General features: G+C 32.8%; 1 protein-coding gene across 1 annotated transcript; it reads right to left on the bottom strand.

Moving 5' to 3' along the window:
* Positions 1–730: 730 nt before the first annotated feature.
* On the bottom strand, positions 731–8,473 carry LOC123556410 (beta-microseminoprotein-like). The gene is made up of 3 exons (XM_045347076.2): positions 8,322–8,473; positions 1,423–1,546; positions 731–1,050 (listed from the first exon to the last, which is right to left on the bottom strand). The coding sequence occupies exons 1-3, from the start codon at positions 8,416–8,418 to the stop codon at positions 897–899; spliced, it is 375 nt and encodes a 124-aa protein (XP_045203011.2). The 5' UTR covers positions 8,419–8,473; the 3' UTR covers positions 731–896.
* Between the last annotated feature and the right edge of the window lie 4,635 nt (positions 8,474–13,108).

Here is a 13,108-nt window from a genome sequence, read left to right as displayed (position 1 = left end):
ACATTTATGACCATATCTTAATGAAACTTGGTCAGAATGTTAATCTTGATGATCTCAAGGTCAGTAGGTCAGGGGAGCGATGCAAGGCCTTCATGGCCCTCTTGTTTAAAGTTATGTCTCTTCTTGATTTGGCAATATTTGGTTGCTATTGTATCTAATAGTGATAGTGACAGTAACTGTATTTTTAAGAAAACGATAGGCACAAACAAAATCTTAAAGAACTTGGGGTTTTCCTTGATTTTTGTCAGTTAGTCAGTTATGATCGGCACTATCCCGTAATCGTCCCCTAACATTACGGAATGAATGAAAATACATATAGGGGCATAATAAATATGCAAATTTATCATTCCTTCTGAATGGTATGTCATATCTATAAGTTGCACGAACAATAAAGAATGGTGGTTGGGGATGAGCTGAATATACATATAAGGGACGAAAAGTCTAGCCGTTAGTCGCCAATTTAGATACGAATATTATATCAAGAAAACTTTCACAATAACCTCATATTTATGCGAATATTTGGATGGCAGAACTGGGCACTAACAGTCGGTTTTGTCCTGTCAACATACTTATCTAGACATTTTGCCAGATAACAACTGGATAATTGACATACTCGTAAATAAATGGATATATGGTGGCAGAACTATGCCACCATAATATATATGTTTTTTTTCCATAGTTTTGCTATTAGCTCTATCCCCTTTATATTGGTTTAAACAGCTGAAAAAGCTAAGTATTTCTTTTTATTTCAATATAATTTCTAATATTTAAACTACACGTAGATCGAGCTTCTGAGACCTCAAACAAATAGTTTAGGCCTTTAACATAAGATGTAATAACAATGTTTTGGTACAAAGTGAATTTTAAATAATGCATAAGGTTTTTTCCAAACTGAATCATTCGTTTTTCAGACTTCGTTTCCTTTCCCATGCTGAACAAGGCTGAGTTTCGTCTGTACTGTCAACAAATTGCCGGTCGCACGTGCTGTCATCATCCACTTGAACACATCCGGGTATAATGAACACTGTGAAATCATCTTTCTTACCATATCTACAAACGGAAAGTATTTTCAAAACTCTAAACCAACCAATGGTTGAGATGCTATTGATATGATGTAATTTGATTCATTTTACTACTTTAATATGAAAATGGTCATAATATTAAACAATAAAAGATACTAAAACAGCCTTTTATGTGGAACAGGATTAAATGCCAAATACGTAAGCGTTTACAACGGCTAAATATTCGATGCCGAATACTTGAAAAATACCTAATAAGAAGATTGTCAAAATTGTCAAAAGGTAACAAATTACAAATTTTGAAAGGTATTGCCAAATTCTGAATTTGTCCTCGGTGTTTCCTTATAATACCGCTCAATAACTGATAAATAAGACGTCTCTAACCAAAGAATCTGTAACTTACCCGCAGCAACTTAAACCATTAGCCGTGCATGTACACTCTTCACAGTAGGGAGTGGGAGATTTAAATGAAGCTCCCAATTTAAATTCCCAACCCTTGTATTCACAAGTTGAATTCTGGCCATTATCTGAAATTAGAATAGAAAGGTATATTCCGTTCATTGAAAATATGTTTCATATTGCACGACCAATATATTTTGATTACCTAATGGTACGATTATATTACAGAGCTGATCTGATACAATGACAGATGTTTTTATTAACTTTTATGTAATCCGTGTTACTCTACGTCTACTGCAACAATTAGTAAAATTCATTTGAAAAGGATTATCAATTTTGTTTTGTTGAGAATGGACGTAAATGCGTCACATTGTTATGTCTTTCACACGTATTGCTGTTAACTTTACCTCATGTATATTAATTGATGTTGATATTGGTATGGATAAAACTGTTGTTTTATTCCTTAACATGAACTACAGTTTGAGTTTATAACGTGAGCCACTGTTTAATTATTCAACTTATAATGGACTATGTAATGTGTAGGGTGTCTTGTTACTCCTGTTTGATTATTAAAGTGAATTCCTGTTGGGTTGTCAAACCGATTACCTTTCAGTGTAATGAACGATTCTATAATGTTAAGGTCTGCATATATTTTCTTAGTAATATTAGTCTACCTTGGATTTTTTATGATTTAATCATATTCAAATGCAAAAAAAAATTACGTTACTTATACATTAGAGGACTACATGCACTTGAAACTGTGGAACGTTTGACGTGCTTAAAATGATTGTCAATGACGTCATTACCTCATAAATTTTTTGAGACTTGCATGAAAAGAACTGATTTATACCTTGTTTAGCCCGTTTGTCCAAAGCTGGTTACGTCGGGCACGTGATGAGGCCTAAATCAAATTTGTCTCGATCCGTGTTGAAGAAAAATTGCTGCTTTATGTAATTTATACATTGACAAAAAATATCAACCTAATGAAATTGAATGGACGCAATATTTTGTGAAAATGAGCTAGTAATATCTGTTTAAATATTGTCAATTTTTTTTTTTAATTTCGGCTACCGAGGTAACCCATTTATTGTCCCCGTCATAGATGTGCGAGGGTCGGGGATCCATCCCCCATCACATCTTACAAAAAGTAACATGATTGCTATTACAACTAAAATATAATCATATTAGCTAATGAACTGTTGTAATAAAATTCTCGGGGATTTTTTTTTTTTTTTGACAATAGGGACTAATACCTTCTTAATATACAATTTAAGTGAATCTTTATTTAACAGCTAAACTATATAAAAATGTATTTACTTAATCTGTTTAATTATGCACTTCATAAAAAGGTTATATGCATAATATTAGTTAATTAGACAAATCATTTTTTAGATAAAAACAAAAATTAAATGACATTTATAATGGTTAAATTTTATAAACTGTCTTCCGTTGTCTAGCGATTTAATTTAGACATTTTTTGCGTAGGAAAATATTTCACTTAAAATATAAAGAGACAAAATCTGCATTTCGAAGATAAAAAGGCCTTAGTTCGAAACAAAAAACGTTTACTTTCTATGTGATTGTAAATATTTTATGTAAAACAAAAAACAACAAATTTCGGGCGAAAGAGAGTGAAAAATGAAAAGCCTGGGTTGGTCTGGACACATAGAGGGGCATCTTATATGTGATACAAAAGAAACATAATGTCAACAGTAAAAGCTCACAAGTATATTCTTTCATATATATTCTATATCGTTTTATAGCGTTTTGGAAGTTATTTAACCTTAAGTTTCACTGAAAAAATCTTCCATGTATTACTCTTGAAAAAGATTTTTATATTTTCCCCATAGAGTTTCAAATTTAGTCATTTCAAAATTTTTGAAAGCAATATATCTTTCCGTTTTGTAGTAAGAGATCATTTTTCTTTTAAATACATCGATTGATGGCATCTGACCTTGTATTTTGTTATAATATAAGAAGTGTTTGGCCTGCAACAGAATAATATTAATAGGTACATCGAACTTTCTATTACCGAACAAAATGTCTGAAGGATTCCATTCTGCTAAATTAATGTTACATTTATTTCTTATATAATTTAATAGTTGGGTCCAAAAAAGCTTAGTTATCTCACAGTTCCAGAATAAATGTATTATGGTTTCTTGGAAATTGTTACAAAAAGTACAGCTATCATTACCAGTTATATTCATTTTCTTTAATAAATAGTTTGTGGCTAAAATTCTATGGTTTATCCTATACTGAAACCAAATTAATTTTGGGTCTTTAGTAATTCTAAAAACGATGTCATATATTGAATAATTAGGTATATTATTAACTTGTAAATCGATTAACTCATTTTGCCATTTTAGAAATGATTTTGGGTACTCTCCCTTTTTATTTATCTGCTTATAGATTGATCTGCAACCTTTATTATCTTTCTTTAACAAAGCAAGACTTATTGGTATAAGCGGATTGTAGCTTTTTACAGGTAAGTATCCCATACCCTTAACTTCGAGGAAACGCCTGACGGATGCCAAAAGGCCATTGTACTCTAGAAAATTAGTCCTAATGTTATAACTGGAAATAAAGTCGTAATATGTGAAGAAACTTCCTTCGGCATTAATGAGATCGCCTAAAAAATATACAACCTTTGCAAGCCATCTTCTATAACATACACTTGAACCTCCGACCTTAATACTTGGGTTATACCACAGATTAACCGCGCTAAATTAGCTACTGCACGTGGGATTTATATTTAACATTAGAGAAAGATAACTAGATAACACATCTTTCCAAAAAGGATTTTGCTCTTGAAGCATCTTTCTTTTTGTATAGTCTGAGCCATATTTATAAATGTCTTGTAAAGCCGGACAAATATATTCAACCAAGTGACTGAATTTATTATTCATGTCTAACAAACGTCTTAACCAAGTGGCTTTTAAACTATGAACAAAAGTCTTAATATCAATCATTTTAAGGCCACCGTATTTGTATTCCTGTGTAACTGTGCTTCGTTTTACTTTATCTTTAGAATTATTCCAAAGAAAATTGAAAAATAACCTTTGCATTATATTAAGTTTTTCTTGTGAAGGATTAGGTATTGCTAAGATTAAATGGTTTAGTTTGGCGAGAGCCAATGTTTTTATCACAACAAGCTTTCCTAATGGTGAGATTACTCTTTTTGACCAGCAAGAGAAAAGCTTTTTGATTTCCTCAATTTTATCATCATAATTAATATTTACCATGTCTTTCAGATTAACAGAGAATTTCACCCCAAGTACGGTAAAAACAGTGTTTTCCAACGATAAGTTATATTCTGGGCAGAGAACCATTGGACTATACTTTCGTGCTCCAAACCATATAACTTTTGTTTTATCTGTATTTATATTAAGGCCGGAGATTCTGCCATAGAATTTTAAAACTAACATTGTGTTTATTAAAGATTCTCGGGAGCCATCTAAAGTAAGACTTGTGTCATCAGCATACTGAGATATAACATATTCTTTACCGTGTATTTTTATACCTTTTATATTTGGGTTATTTCTTAGTAAAACTGCAAGAATTTCTGCACAAAGAATGAATAGGTAGGGCGACAAAGCATCACCTTGACGACAGCCTCTTTGCAAGAAGAACCAGTCTGACATATGACCATTAATTATTACACATGATTCAATATTGGTATAAAATAACAAAATCCATTTTCTGACTGATGGACCAAAATTGAAAAATTCGAGAACTTTCGCCATAAAACTCCACGATACTGTATCAAAAGCTGCTGCAAAGTCTATTAGTAGTAGAAGACCAGGGATGTTATATTTTTCTGTAAAAAACAAAATGTCATACAATAGCCTAATGTTAGTTGCCATCAGCCTGCCTGGCAAAAATCCTGTTTGGTCTTCATTAACGATATTATGCAATGTGTTCTTTATTCTAAAGGCTATGGAAGCGGATGCGATTTTGTAGGACACATTTAACAAAGAAATAGGTCGCCAGTTCTTTAAAAGAGATTTATCTTTGTTGCCTTTTGGTATACATGTTATTACTCCTTGCTTCTATAGAAAGTTCTCCAACAGAGTATGAATAATTAATAGACCTTAACAAAAATATGCCTATGTCATTCCAGAAAAACTTAAAAAACTCTACAGTGAAACCATCGTTCCCTGGACTAGTGTTATTGGACATTCTCTTTAAGCTATTTAGCATTTCTAGGTATGTTAGTTCTCCCTCGATGGATATTTTTTCGTTTTCGGAAAGTTTTGGAACTTGTATATTATTAAATAAATCATGTAAAGATACATCTTCCGTGTCAGTGGCTTTATAAAGTTTTTCATAATGACGTTAACTTTCTGTCAGTATTTCTTCCTGTGTGTTTAAAATTTTCCCATTTTCCGTTTTTAATGTGTTCATGAACTTAGATACATAATTTCTGTTTTCTAAATTGCAAAAATATTTTGTCGGTTTTTCGCCTTCTTGAATCCATCTAGCTCTTGATCTTACCATAACTCCTTCCATTTTTTTATTCCTCAAATCTAAAAGTTCCCTCTTTTTACTATCTAATAAAACATAATTAATAACTGTTTGTTTTTCTATTTTCTCAATTTCTTTCTCAATGGAATTTTCTTTATCAATTTCTAATTTCTTTTTATGGGATGCATATGAAATGGTTTTTCCTCTAACTGCTAAAAGCAAAGATTCAAAGAACAGCTGATCACTTATGCTAAATGTTAATTCTTGCAAAGGCACATCATTTATGTCATTATATGTTTCAAGCGAATTTATTGCATATTGAGATTTTATGGTTTTTATAACCTTTTTTATTTCACTTACATAAATGGTGTCCTTTAACAGAGAGTTATTAAATTTCCAGTATGATATTCCTTTTTTAAATTTACCAAATTTTAATGAAATAAAAACTAAAGAATGGTCTGTCCGATATCCGGGTAATATTTTAGTACTTTCTATATCCGTAAACAGTGTATCCGTTATAAGAAAAAAGTCCAGTCTTGCTTTTTTAACTGGATTTCTCCTAAACCATGTATATTCTTTATTTTCTAAGTGATTCTCTCTCCAGCAATCTATAAGATTAAAATCTGACATTATACTTGTTACTTTATCTCTGGCATTAGGGTTATTTACATTAACATAATTATACGAATCTACTTCCGGGTTAAGAATTAAATTAAAGTCTCCCGCCAAAATGAAAAGAGAATTATTATAACTGGACATTTTATCAAATATTGTCAAATTGATAAGTTACGTAAATTTTAGACTAGCTCATAAACAATGATATATCTTTTTACATTTTTATGATTTAATGTATCGATATCCTATGTCAAATGTCATATTTGATAATTTTGGCATTGTTCCTCTTAGAAACTCTCTGGAAGAGGCTGTCATTTGACACTACGAAATTGAATTAAACAAATAAAGGGGAAAAATGTAGAAATATATTTATTATCAGTCTAGTGACTAGTCTATGTAAACATGATTGGAGTTGTTATTCAAGAGAGGAAAAGATTTCGATCTTACATTTAAAACAAAGCGACTGTAAAATACCAGTTCTATCTCACTCTTATATTTCGATAATGTAAGTTTTCTTGTAACTATAGATATTTCAATCAAAACATCAAAAATCAATGATAACCGCAGTCCATTTTCAACGCATTTCATAAGACAGATTCCCTTGTAAAATAAATAAGGTACTAACTGTGAAGCATGGTTATCTCTGACATTTAATGATAGTACTATCTCAATGTTCCTGAATTATGATATAAAAGTAGTATTTAGAATATATTTGTCTGATACAAATACAATGCAATAATAGCAACAGTAATCTGACAGCGGTAAGTGTTATTAGCTTCCATATTCTTTGCGAACACGTGACAACATTCTGAAGTAGACGTACACGGCTGCGCAGGTATTATTTTCTGCGAGACTGTCCAAGTCCTCACTTAGCCACGAATAGAATTAGAAATCAAAGTCTTGGCCGACTCGCCTAGTCAGAAGATAGAAATCAAAGTATCGGCCGACTCGCCCAGCCAGAAGATAGAAATCACGATCTCTGCCAACTCGCCTAGCCAGGAGATAGAAATCACGATCTCTGCCAACTCGCCTAGCCAGGAGATAGAAATCACGATCTCTGCCGACTCGCCTAGCCAGAAGAAAGAAATCAAAGTCTCGGCCGACTCCCCTAGCCAGAAGAAAGAAATCAAAGTCTCAGCCGACTCGCCCAGCCAGAAGATAGAAATCACGATCTCTGCCAACTCGCCTAGCCAGGAGATAGAAATCACGATCTCTGCCGACTCGCCTAGCCAGAAGATAGAAATCACGATCTCTGCCGACTCGCCTAGCCAGAAGAAAGAAATCACGATCTCGCCCGACTCGCCTAGCGAGAAGAAAGAAATCTAAGTCTCGACCGACTCGCCTAGCCAGGAGATAGAAATCACGATCTCTGCCGACTCGCCTAGCCAGAAGATAGAAATCACGATCTCTGCCGACTCGCCTAGCCAGGAGATAGAAATCACGAGCTCTGCCGACTCGCCTAGCCAGAAGATAGAAATCACGATCTCTGCCAACTCGCCTAGCCAGAAGATAGAAATCACGATCTCGGCCGACTCGCCTAGCCAGAAGATAGAAATCACGACCTCGGCCAACTCGCCTAGCCAGAAGACAGAAATCACGATCTCAGCCGACTCGCCTAGCCGGAAGATAAAAATCACGATCTCGGCCAACTCGCTTAGCAAGGAGATACAAGTCGCGACCTCTGCCAAACCGTCAAGGTACTACTCGCATAGCCCGAAGTGGAAGTCAAGTCCTCTCAATTGTTAGCTTCTGAATTAACTAGGATGTAAACAGAAGCGTCCATTTGAATTATAAAACATGTAAGTAGTAATAATAAGAACTTACCATCAGGTATCGGATATGTAACCCAACACAATGACTCTACATCACAGTACAACAGCAATACTTGAATGAAGACGACAAACAGTGCTTTACAAGACATTGTTCAATCTTATAGCGTGCACCAAGTTTGGTTCACTGTTTCTGTAAAATCTTTTATATATCATGCCAGAACATCCGATTAAATTTTTACTTTCTGGTATGTAAATTGTATCCCAATTTTGTGTACTTGTCGATAACATTCTTCACAAATATTAGTTGAGCTTAAATAATATGTAAAATGAGATAAAATGTGATGATATTATACACCCTATGACACTTGACATTATTCGGAACTAATTGTAAATACATATAAAAATGCCTAATTTGCTGGGGGTTTTTTTCGTGGGACTGAATGGAAAAGGGGAAACTATAATACTGTAACACTGTACACTATATTTTGAAGAAGACAGAGCATGTTTCTGAAGACGTGGAAGTCAGTAGTTGTTTAGAATCATATTGATATATCAATATAATATAGTATATAATGTATCATTGATTTGCAATTTTGACATTGAAATTTAAAGCCATCTATCCACCATACTTTCCTCATCCTGTTATGGAACTGAAAAAGACATGGTAGTTAAGTAAGACACAGTATACTGTGGTACACGAAGAATGCAACTTCTTCAAAAAGATACACAAAGGAGCTGTCCATACCAAATAACAAGACCGCTTCAGGTAAGACCTCCTAAAATATTACAGTTTTAGACATTTACCCATTCAACAGTTTACTTTTAGCGGCAGTGCTCCATGTTATACAACATGTGATAATATATTCAAACCTTTATATATATAGATGTATTTTATGTCATTGGAACTTACTTCTAAAGAGCTATCGACATAAATAATCATGTTGTGCTAGAAAGAGAATCGGCAATAGCATGTAGGTATTTAAAAAAATCCTAGCACCGAGCCCTTTGCCATCCCGGCATTAATAAGTCTTTCATCAGATAATTATACCAGTCTCAATTTATAGATAAGCCCGTTATGCTATACACGGCCTAAAACTTTACTTTTATCCTAAGAAACAATACGCGTGGCATTTCTGTCACCACAGCATTTACAACTTTGAGTACATAACATAACACAAGTTAAAGCATAGCAAAAGTTCCTTCTAGGGCATATCTATATAAATATAAAATGATCATCTTGTAAAATTTTGGTTTCAATGTCTGTTTTATACTGCCAAAAATTTCAAATAAGTACTTACGCAGTTATTTAACATAAATTGTTAAAATCCAACAACAAATTAAATCTGTTACCACTTTCAGTAGAGTAAATACGGCAATAAGACATTGACCCGGTTAATCATTTACGATTCGATGCGTGAATTAGAGGGTCGCAATGGGGTTTGTTTTCATATATTAACTATGCATTTCAAGGTAACGATAATATTATGTTGTTCACATTTAAATTTGCTGATATATGTCCATCTGGTCGACTGAATGTATGTTATGTTCCTCAAGAATGGAGGAAATAACATCCTCGGGTTTAGTAATATGTAATCCACGGAACGCGTTCAGTCAGAGTCGCCTCAGTTAGGAAAGAATAGTCTAACGTCAGAGGTTATTTCTAAGGTCACGGAGTTTTATTGGCCAGCTTGTAATGACACCAGCTTTCGGTATCAGTAGCTCAGTCAAGTGTGACTTATTGAACTATAATATTCCTTCTCAAGAGAAGGAATAATAACATAACAACTGATTCACTTTATTAACTCTAGATACATGTAACATAACATAAGAGTATACATATACAATGTTCACATGTAAATAAATTTTCACATGACATGGTACCTTTTGATAAATGATTAACAGCATAATTATTTTGTTACTGGAGCAAGGGGGAAAGGGGTAAATGCCCTACTGTATCATAAATAAATTTATAAATGACATATTTGAAACGGAACATAGGTATGGATTGCGTAGGTGGATCGGTAATCTCATTTACAAATAGAGATGAGCAACAGACCGTGATTGCGTCACCGTCTGTGTACTATTTACAATCAATAGCACGTGAATTTCGCAGAAAAGGGAATAATGATAGAATGGAAAGTTACATATGCTTGCCTAAAAATAAATACGCTGTAAACATGTCAGTATAGTAGGAACATTAGGTGGAAGGGGAATTAATCTAAGGTAAATTTTAGATTCATAGATCTAGCTGTATTAAAAAAGAAAAAAATAACTTAATATACAGTCAGTGCATGGGTAGTAATGATCGGAAAAGAAAATTTATACATAACTTTATGTATACATAAATGTCTGTTAAAAAACGAAAATAAGTAGAGACTTAATGCGTTACTTAATTGTCTTTAACAAAACTGATATGAATTTCTTTAGCTGACTTGCATTAGTACAAGTTAATAATTCTCTAAATTTGTCAGGATTCGGCCTATTGTAATAGTATCTATTAATGTACTTTCTGCGATCATCATCAAGAAATGGGCATTTTAGTAGATAGTGCTGATCATCCGCTACATCATTCGAGCGACAGATTAAACATTTGCGCTCAGTATAATCTTGATCAACCCATCTACCAGTTTCAACGGGAAAATGGTGACTACCTGTCCTGAATTTAACCATACTTAGGAATTCCTTCCGGTTAAGCTAAATAAAATAATCTTCGAGTTGGACTGTTTCTTTAAATAATAAATAATTTCTGCCTTTATTTGTATTAAGAAGTGAATAATGCCAGTTTTGCAAATTTTGTTCTAAAAGATTTTTCTTTACTAAATATTGAATTGATTTATTTTGTAAAGTGCCCTGCTGTAGCCAGATATCATATCTTCCTACTTCATTTAAAATTTCTTTAATCTTATTTATCCATTTTGATTCAAAATTGGGTTTATTTCTCATATACTGATAAATTTTATATGACAATATATTTTGATTTCGCGTAACAAGTCGAGTATAATATCCTTCTTAAAAATTCACGATGGATTTTTTCTAGTATTTCTGAATTTTCATATTTCCGATGAGTATAGCATAATTGGCATAATGGTATGATCAAAAAGTTTAAGTACCAAGTCAAATGGTAAATTAAGATTATAAATTCTCCAATAAAGTAAATGTAATGCCTTTTTGGCCTGTCCTGCCAAATGTTTCCTAGTGGTTAAAAATCTTCCAGATTTAGAAAAGAATGTCACCAAATATTTGTATGTTTGAACTATTTCTAGAGGTGTATCTCCAATCCGAAAAGTAAAATTACTATCGTTTCTTGAGCCAAGTATCAGAACTTTTGTTTTGCTGATGTTTATTTTAAGTTTCCATAAACCACAGTTAGTACTGTATAAAGTCATTTAAACATTTTTGCAGCTTATTTGGATCATCTGATATTAAAACTGTGTCATCAGCATAGAGAAGAAGTAATATTTTAACATAAGTTTCTATTTGGTGAAACGGGTCTCCAAGTTCGATTCCATTGTTATTCTTTTCTTCTAGATAATTTTCTAAATCGTTCAAAAATAGTGAGAACAAAACTGGAGATAAGTTTTCTCCTTGACGAACTCCGCAATTACAGCTAAAAAAGCCAGACATTACACCATTTTGGGATAAACAAGACTTAATATTTGAGTACATATTTTTTACAATTCTAAAAAAAAACAACAAAAAATAAAACACATAAACCGTAGAATGACCCGGGATAAATCCTGAATGAATTTTAGATATAAATGTATTTTGAAGACAGTAATCAATATTATTTAAGAATGCTTCTGTTGCTTGTTTAATCGTAGTGTTAGCATTGTTTGTGAGAGTTTTATATCTATTCCAGTCATCTAGTTTCTAGTTTTCCTGTTGACGTACCTTTACGTTTTTGTCTGGTTTTGAAACTCTCCTTATTTCTGAGTTTCCGGTCGAAGTTTCCGAAAGTGGTTGGTATGATTGATTTTGCCAAATCTAATTTTTTTCATTAAAAATAAATTAAAATTTGCTCTTTTGTTGATAATTCCATATCCGTCATTTGAGAGTGAGTAAGTCTGATAACTAACTTTAATACATACGAATGTTTTAAAATTATCATTTATTGTCTTATCAATAAAACCTGAATGTATATACTGTAGGGTTAGGATCTGGTATGGTTTGGGAATGGGGACTAATTCTTGTAGCTTCTGTTACTACATTTTTTATCATTTATCAATAAATATCTTGTTTTGTGGTTTGGATTCAACTAGTCTTTGTTGCCCACCAAGATGATGTTATTAGGTATCTCTACGACCCTATCGAATCGCATAATGATGCGATCACATATTTCTAAATTTGAATTTGGAGGCCGGTAAAGAATACATATCATAAAGTATTTGTTTCATCCTTTACCTTAAAGGCCTAGATTCACTACTATATAAGTGTCCCCCACCCCTAGCCTGGGAAGCCGTTGATAATATTTGTGCTTTGTCAGAAGAAATCATACATAATATTTATGCATTAAAGATGCCACTTAATTTGCGCTAATTAGTGTTAATTGGCATTCATCGAGTTTCTGATATTTTCAACGCCTGGGGAAACCTGAAGGAGTTTCCATGTCACTACTGATTATCGATTATCTATAATTAGCCTAATTAACAATTTAATATGTAATTTTAGGTTTCAGCCATATTTAGATATATTAGATATTAAGAAATTTTGTGTTAGTTTATCGCGTTTACGTTTATCATCTCGTCGCCTTTGTATCGAAACTGGTAGATGGAATCAGCCTGTAAGTACACCTATAAATGAAAGAATATGTAATGTTTGTAACTTGTTAGAGGATGAATA

Source organism: Mercenaria mercenaria, chromosome 5 (assembly GCF_021730395.1).
Source record: "Mercenaria mercenaria strain notata chromosome 5, MADL_Memer_1, whole genome shotgun sequence".
Classification (NCBI taxonomy): domain Eukaryota; kingdom Metazoa; phylum Mollusca; class Bivalvia; order Venerida; family Veneridae; genus Mercenaria; species Mercenaria mercenaria.
The sequence above is the reverse complement of the archived record's forward strand: the minus strand, read 5'-3'. Positions and strand labels throughout refer to the sequence as shown.

Excerpts from the sequence above, each read along its gene's own strand:
- LOC123556410 (XM_045347076.2), bottom strand. The coding sequence starts at position 8,418 with ATGTCTTGTAAAGCACTGTTTGTCGTCTTCATTCAAGTATTGCTGTTG. Across the intron at positions 1,547-8,321 it reads TACATATCCGATACCTGATG|ATAATGGCCAGAATTCAACT; the intron begins GTAAGTTCTTAT and ends TTCTAATTTCAG. Across the intron at positions 1,051-1,422 it reads AATGGTTTAAGTTGCTGCGG|ATATGGTAAGAAAGATGATT; the intron begins GTAAGTTACAGA and ends TTCCGTTTGTAG.